Here is an 8623-nt window from a genome sequence, read left to right as displayed (position 1 = left end):
ATCCATTTGAACTGTGTGAGGACACAAGAAAGCACTTGCCGTCAGAATAGTTGAGAAGGCTGTGATGGGAAACTTGGATGAGTGGTTTTGGTGATTAGAATGAGCCCCATTTATGAGATTATATGAATGAAAATTAATCATTCACATTGTGCTGCTTTATTCACATTTAGAAACACATAAAATGTTATTTCTTAAATTAAGAAATATATTAAAGGTTTCGTTCGCTCAAATAGATGCAGGAAAAGATTCTGTATATTGTGCGTAAGATACATTATTTAAACGTCACTCCTGCTTACAACATCAGAGAGACGTGTTTCATAAGATCTCAGTGGCGTCAGTAAATATAAAGATCAATTCATAACGGGTCTCTGCGCTCCCTCTAAATGACACCAAAAAGGCCATTTTTCTTCTATTTTAGGAAACTGATTTGACTGTAAACAAGTTCCCATGGGTGGTCACTGTTGGGAGACCAGCATGACAATTAGCTACTAGAAAACAGAATCATGGTGAACGGTTCCCAGAAGGGTTTATAGAGAATGGCTGCTGTCACAGTAATATGCACAGAGGACCCAATAAGAACAAATAAAGCATGTCTCTGGGGTTACCAAACACAATGCAATGATGCGAAGTCTTTGTTTTTACTCAAACAGGCAGTACTTCTATTATTCAGATATAGAAGTAAGATTTCTATTTTTTGACAGGATTTTTTTTCTAGTTGATTTCTGTTAGATATCAGGTTTTAATGAATTGTGCCAGATTAGCATTGGTTTACAGACTGAATTGGTTAATTATACTCTTTCAGTTGGACCTGTTTCAGTGCTCCATTGGATAACGACCGTTTAAACTGGCATTCAGAACAACTGGACAATCATAGGGTAATGCTGAACCTTGTGGTCATCATTTAATTCTGATTATTATATCAGACATGCAAGATCAAGCATGACATGAGGGGGGGCATGTGTAAGACTATGCAGACGAATTACTAAAACAACCAGTCAGTCAATAAATCAAGTACCCCAAACCTTATGTATCTAAAATACATTTTAATCTTGCTCAAATTCACAATTGTTACAATTTGTAATTCAGTGGTAGTACCTCCCTCCTTTATTTCAAACATACTGTACAACAGCGGCATGTAAAGTGTTTTACATCAAGGCACAAGACACATCCATGTTCAGGGAAGCCTTTTTATGAGGCACTGCTTTAATATGATCCCCAAAATACCGTAATGTGCTGAGACACATTAAATGAACATGGGCCAAACCAGACTGTACATACTGAATGTGCTCTCTGCTGAGAGGAAAGAATGAAGCAATGCTTTTCCTCAGATCCAAATGAGTAGAAAAATGATGGTTACTGATCATCACCCCTTTCTCATTTCTTTTTCTTTTTTTAAACTTATGTTGCTTTGTTGAAGAACCAAAAAGATAAGCAGTTATAATGTCTGGCTGGATGGAAACGATCAGTGCTATCAACTGGAGTCCATTCAGATGAAAGTGAGGAGTTTCCATTCCCAGGGTTCATAATGAGGACATGATGGTTTCTCTTTTATTGAAAGCGATCAAAGAAGACTGGACATGTAGATTGGTGACCTGTCGAAAGATTTATTTAGGATGTTATCATCATTGTATATGACACCATCAACATAAATTCATAATATAACTATACTATGAGAGAAGTTGAAACTGAAAAATTAGGAAATCTTTTTTTTTTTTAATCTATTTTAAATAGAATAAGGTGCAATAATAGAAAAAAAATGATTGTTGATTGTACACTTCTGAAAATGCTTATTTTTATATCACACAATCACACACAAATATGAGCATAATAATGTGAGAGAAGTTCAACTGAAAAATTTAAAAGGAATTCTTTAAAAAAAAAAAATACACCTACAACCTTTTGTTTATATACAGGTTTAAATTAGATTTTGAATCCCAGATTTTTAAGGTGGACTGTATTTGTTATTGGAGGTACTGGTTTAATATGATCACATAATCTTAAAATATTCTCACATGAACATAAATATAATCATATTCTTCAATCTAACATAAAACAGGACGTCATGACGGAATTATCTTGATTGCAGTTCACATAAAATGAATGCGATGACTCTGATGAGCGGGTTCAGAACACTATTCACATACCATTTCACGAAGACCCATTCATTTGACTACTCCTGGCTGAGCCTCCTTCGTCTGCCGAACGCCTGGGAGCCCACATTAGTGGGGACAAATTTGCTGCTTCCGATTCCCCCCGAGCGGCTCAGGAAATCTGCCAGGCGATGGGTCACACATGTGGCCGTGTTACAGGCTCTCTTCTGTGTCGTAACACTGGAGGGGTAAAAAATGAATGGGAAGTGAAATATTCATTTAGAAGAAACAAATCAACATATTAAAATACTTTAGAAATTGATTGGAAATGTACATAATTTATGCATCAAATATATTTAACAAAAAAGAAAATGTCAGCAATAATATATCTTACCTAAAATGGATACTTAAGCCTGATTAAATGCAATTTATCAAATAATAAAAATGCTTGTTCATGTCTGAGCTTTAAACAAACAACAGGCAAAAAATATCTCCTTCTAAAAATATCTTTATTAGATCAAGAACAAAGTCGAATCATACAAGACAGGAATTTTGCTGTGGGTTAAAAAAAGCTTGTTGTTACACCCTATCTACCAATGAGAGCTCCCCGATTTTATGAATCAGTTATATAACCCAAATAGATCCAGTGACTATATGAAATTAGTGGAACAGTGTCTGTCTGAGATTTGCTACTCTGCCAAAAAAAGTAGAAAAAAATGTTCTTTCAAGTCAATCAGGCAAGCAAACTTCCACATGCACTCGCATATCAGGGCCAAGCACGGGTTTACAGCCGCTGCCGATTAGACACGATTGAGCGCCTCTCCGTAGCCAGCCAACACATCACTCTCTTCCAGGCTGCGCTTCTTGCCCGGTGTACCCGCTCCTACATTGGTGCGTGGATACGTCTGCAGTTTGTGCAGCTCCTGGGACAGTTTCCCCAGCACGCAAGTGCTGAGGCTGGAGCAGCGCTTGGACACAGGTCTACCCAGGCTGTGAGGAAACAGACCACATGCAGAGAAACTCATAGACACGTAGACATGCAAGGGCATTCGTTCTGTTCACATACAGGATAGACATGATGACAGGATGCATGTTGACATGCTTCCTCGCACGGCTGTCATTATGGTCTCGTAAAACATATCATGCTTCAATAATTCATTTCTACTGCACTTTTCATGTCTTCACTTGAGCATATCATGCAGGCATTTCCTCACATGTTTTCAGATCATGCTTCCGTCCATGCCGTTTGATATACTCGTTTTCATGCATTAAGAGCAAACAGGCATTTACAAATGGTCAGTCTCTCATATATCTGACGGGTAAATGAAGTTTCATGCAGAGGATAAACTGGCAGAGAACTCTACAGCCTTAATAGAAAAATAATTCCCCATTTCTGTACAGAAATTCTTCACATACCTGTCATTTACAACAAGTAAAAGTACACTTGACATTAAGGAGGTATTGCTCTCATGTTGGAGGCATTGCGGGCTTACTTTCTTGAATACGAGAGAAACAAATCAGTTCACACTCGCTAAATTATTCAACAGATTGCGTTGGAACGATTCGAGAAATACACGCAATGGGATTTGTACCTGTTTTCCTCGGTAGCTTCTTGTTCCATGTCCTCTGCGGTCATCTGCATGAATTCTTTGACAATTGCGTGAAGCAATCTTCTCGCTTCGTAGTCGGTAAGCGTAGTTCGATCTGGTGATGATTCCAGTGCAGGCCTGCAACGCAATGTCTTCGTGATTATCATGTCTTAGAGGACTATACAAATGGTTTGTATGATAAAAGTACTTTTTGCTTGCTACATCAAATCCTAAACATAAGCAAAACAATCTGCTAAGAGTATGGCACTTAAAAGCTGTCCAGTTGCCAAGTTAAGATTTATCGCCCGATCAATACTGTCGTAAGCAAAGTGGGTTTGGCCGGGATTCATCTGATGTAATCAGAAGACTGATAGTCCATGATGCCGCAACCTCTAATGAAAACATATGCTCTCTTGCTTCGTCCGAATGAATTTACCAAAGCACCGATTTCACTTACAAACAGCTCATTTGAGGAATTATCAAAGGAAAAACACTGCTCTTTAAGCATTTATCAGCATGACAAAATGTTTCTTTTAGAAGCTTACCTGGCCGGAGCTGCATTGGAGCTGTACATCTGGCAAATAATCAGAGCATAGGCAACAAGGAAAGCGGAGATCTTCAACATAACCATGGTCCCCTGCAGTGAAACATTTCATCATTAGATAGTTTAAGAACAGACCCAAAGTGACGAAAAAATTGTCATGGCCAAGCCGTCACTGATGAAAAGACATTTTTAGCACCCTCCCACCCCTAAACTTGTCTTTACACTATCACTGGAACATTTGACTGAGCTTAAAAACTAGAATAATAATATTTGGAAAGTTCTCCACACATTCTCGTTCTCCTTTTTGCTGCAGAAGAATCAGAGCTTGTGTGGTTGGTGCAGAGGTCTCCTACTGTCAGGTGCTATGCTATAACTGCAGCATTAAAGATATTAGTCTTGTGATTTCCCTTCCAGCAGGACCCTGTGCATTAGTGTAATGAACTGCTGTCTCTGCACCCACCGCCAGGTCTAAGGAGCCGTCCAGTTCTCCTTGAAAAAAAAAATCCATCGAGCATGCCTTTCTGTTAAACTACAGAGCCAAAGAGTAATGTATATTCCATTAAGCTCTCCCTAACATTTTATTTATTTTATTTACACACATCTTTAGTATATTTATTTAAAGCCTGGCACATCTATTATGTGTCAAGCCATAAATAGTTGTTACTTACCTTGAGATGTTGAGCTTCGTGCAATAGATGGAGTATAGAAAAGAGTCGTCCCAAAATAGAGGGGATATTTCAACTCGAATGAAATTTTGAGTCTGTTGCATTAGGCTACAATACACCTGCCTATATACCCACCATGTGGGTCTCACTATTGACAGTGTGGGTGTTTAATGATTCTCTGACAGCCAACCAGAGCTCACTGCTCCCTCATCCAACCAATCAGATTGCCCTTGGGCTTCTGGAAAATGATAAAGAGTGTGTCACACGAATGACGTCATTCTTCAATCACAAACTGCTCCATTCACAAAAATTCACCAATGATCAGCAAAATTCATTATTGTTTAAAAAAAAAATGTAAGGGAACTATTTAAAGAAAGTCTATGATCTGTTTTTCCGTTGTGATGATTCTTAGTGCCAACCATCTATCTATCTATCTATCTATCTATCTATCTATCTATCTATCTATCTATCTATCTATCTATCTATCTATCTATCTATCTATCTATCTATCTATCTATCTATCTATCTATCTATCTATCTATCTATCTATCTATCTATCTATCTATCTATCTAATCAACCACTTTGCGCATATGTGATATGGCTCTATTTCACATATAAAATTGTATACTTCTGTTCCTGCTTAATTCATCAATTTTAATTTTCTAAAATGATACCTTTGATAATTGTTCAGACTGTTCAAACTGTTATGGCTACATACTTAAAGAAAAGAGAGGGGGGAAAAAACAAATGGATTATGTGTGACATTTTCGTAAATCCATTTTAAATTACGCGCAGTACAAATGTTGATAGCGGAAAACAAAATCAAATACCCTTTCACTGTGTATCCGGTAATAATGTGTGTGATCAATTGCAACATTGCTCTTGTCCTTATTTGGGTTTCCGTGATGACGTGACCCTTTGTCAGAATCAAAGAGGTTATGTCCATAACAAGCCTTCTATCTCAGTACCAATTACAGAACTCTTTGTCTTGAGGCATCATCTGACTCCTCTTTTTTATTGGCTAAGGTCTAATAAACCATTTCCACTAAGAGACAGTGTTTGCGTCACATAGGAACCCCATTAGTCTGGATGAGCCTTTTAGTGCAATCGAACCCAAAGCCGTGGCAATGACGGAATCAGTAAATCTGGGCAACGTGACAGGACCAGGGACCCCCACTATGGACGCAAAATACACTTGCATGCGTGATGAACTCCTTCTGCCTAATAAAGGGACATTTCCGCTAAAGGAACACTTTGCTGAGACTTACCATGTCCATAGTTCATTGAGTAAGCAAAGAAAGTTGAGAGTTTTCCTTTCCTGCCTCAAACTTCAGAGTCAATACTGTAACCTTTCAAATTTGGTCATGCTTTAACATCACTCACTCCAGCCGGCCTTCTGTAAATTATTTCAGAAGACAGATAATCATTTCGCTTCGAAGCAGACGATGTCCTTTTGGATTGTGTTTGCTCATGGGCTACATCCGCCTATGCTCCTATTTGAGACATTCGTCATGAGTTCATTTGAGGATCGGTATCAGTTACGGTAGCTGTTATATCATGGCGCAGGAGACATCCGACACAGCTTTTTTTGGTCTGCGTGGCTGTTTAAACACCTGCAGATGGAACAGGGCAGGGATTAAGTGTTATTGGTAATGACTCTGAGAGGAAAACTAAACACAATCCATAACCCTCTCTGAGACAATGAGTAGCACTAAATGGTCAGCAAGGAGCCAGCACGGTTCATCCTTAGACATTAAGGAAATGAGATTTAATCACTGAGTGTTGCTCATCAATCCACCCTCCTTAGCGAGTTAGTTCATCATAATCTCGTCTGTGTGCTTTACTGATCAGACGCTATCCTTTTATTTAGACTACATTAACAACCAATGGCATCATCTGACTGGGATTGGCACGCTACCAAGTCACCAAGGACTAACAAAAAGAATGACTGAGACACCTCTGATGGATATGAGCTGGGCCCATTCAAAACTGCTTACTGTATGTGCAACGCCAGCGCAAAATGCAATATGCAATATGCAGGAAAAAGCTATTTCTGAAACACAACGCCCTCCATTACTAATTACATTTTTGGCCTCATCTTTTGCTAAAATCACAGCAAAGGATTTCTTTTCATAATATGCCGTTGCTCCTCTGAGGCCTCAAATTCCTTTATTGATTAATTTATGTTGACTGACTTTTACTTCTGCCATACCAAATCCATAATAAGAAGTGTTTCTTATGGGAGGATATATTGAATTTTCTAGATGTCCTCGTTATATATCACAAACACTGCAGTCTTTGAACAGAATCCTCTGAGACCTGCTGGATTTATCCATCAATACCAATGAAAGAGCTCAGTTGTAAGCTTCATAGATAATAAGGCCCAAAGACACCATGTAATGGAGCATCATCAATGTGGAAAATCAAATACTGAGAAAACCAGGATGATTAATGATCAAATTAGTAGCCTATTTGATTGCTATAGTTACCACTCTGATACTTCATTCTCACACACACACACACACACACACACACACACACAAAAGAACATGCAGAGGTTCATGCAGAAATCATTTTTTGTGTGTGTTATGGAAAGGTATATGCTTTGTTAACCTATCATTTGCTCAAGACAGCATTTTCCACTAATACAGTTTATAAATACAAGCTCATGCAATTTTTATAGGCTGCAATTAAGATAAAAGGGTTATGCCATTCTGCAGGCACGGTTAGCTTTTTCTGAGGCGCTGTTTATTGATAATTATACATAAGTTATTTATTTATATATTTGTTAATTGTATTTTTTGTTAATTTATTTGGTGATTGTTATGTACTGTGGAAATGTACAGTGTTTTGTACTGTCTTGAATTCAACTGTTAGTTCTGAATTGTTTTTTCTTTTTTTAATTAATTTGAAAACAATTTCCTAATTAAATTGAGTAATACATTACATTATTTATGACAATTTGAGTTTTAAATGTGATTTGTGTAAAAGATTTTGCAGTGCATAGCCCCTGATAATATCATTTAAACCATTTACATGCTTTTTGAATGTGTTCAGCAGTGCAGAAGCATAATGCTTTTCTTTAAATAATACACCCACAACACCACATGGATAATAAAAATGATCACAAACAATTCATATAATATGAGCTGATTAATTAAACTGGGTGCTCTTGTAGACGCCTACGGTGACTTGATAAACGTGCAGCCCTTACTTAAAATAGCAGGGAAAAAATGCTGACATGGTTGGAGGCGGGGAGTTCCACCATAAGGTCAAAGTTTGTAGCACAAATCCTACAGTGCAAACGTGTTTAAACCGAAAACCTTTTACAAAACACTGTTTTTTTCTCTCACTTATCATGATGTTCTGGGCCGGGTGGACCTTATTAATTTATTTTGAAACTATCGTAAATCTTAAACTTAAACTCTCTGTAAAATGTCGAATTCTTCGGAACTTCGGCCAAACTCACATTATCAATGGTAAGTGACTGTTTTAATTCAGAGTAACGTTAGTGATATTTCATTCGTGAACGAATTAGTGTTTTTGAACAAATCATTCACGTTCCCTTCTGTATGTTTCTCTGCCTTTTGAAGCACGTGACTGATTTCCTGTCTTCAAAGTTGGTCATTTATATATTTATAGTATATAAATATAGATAGTTTAAACATTAGTGTGCATTCTAACAACAAACAACTGGACCGACTTTGTCAAAGCATTAACGTTAGTAAAGACTG

The 8623-nt window shown here is 37.6% G+C and overlaps 1 protein-coding gene across 3 annotated transcripts; it reads right to left on the bottom strand.

Moving 5' to 3' along the window:
- Positions 1 to 1108: 1108 nt before the first annotated feature.
- On the bottom strand, positions 1109 to 5012 carry calca (calcitonin/calcitonin-related polypeptide, alpha). Of its 3 annotated transcripts, XM_067400888.1 has the most exons (5): positions 4892 to 5012; positions 4225 to 4316; positions 3683 to 3817; positions 2145 to 2330; positions 1109 to 1592 (listed from the first exon to the last, which is right to left on the bottom strand). In XM_067400888.1, exons 2-4 carry the CDS (start codon positions 4308 to 4310, stop codon positions 2171 to 2173), a joined length of 381 nt encoding a protein of 126 aa, XP_067256989.1. In that variant the 5' UTR covers positions 4311 to 4316; positions 4892 to 5012; the 3' UTR covers positions 1109 to 1592; positions 2145 to 2170. The 3 variants fall into 3 exon arrangements, with proteins under 3 accessions (XP_067256989.1, XP_067256988.1, XP_067256990.1); XM_067400887.1 differs by lacking the exons at positions 1109 to 1592; positions 2145 to 2330; positions 4892 to 5012 and adding exons at positions 2602 to 3080; positions 4684 to 4702; XM_067400889.1 differs by lacking the exons at positions 1109 to 1592; positions 2145 to 2330 and adding an exon at positions 2603 to 3080 and having other exon boundaries at positions 4892 to 4942.
- Between the last annotated feature and the right edge of the window lie 3611 nt (positions 5013 to 8623).

Source organism: Chanodichthys erythropterus, chromosome 11, assembly GCF_024489055.1.
Source record: "Chanodichthys erythropterus isolate Z2021 chromosome 11, ASM2448905v1, whole genome shotgun sequence".
Taxonomy (NCBI): Eukaryota; Metazoa; Chordata; class Actinopteri; order Cypriniformes; family Xenocyprididae; genus Chanodichthys; species Chanodichthys erythropterus.
This window is presented reverse-complemented; position numbering and strand designations above follow the sequence as displayed.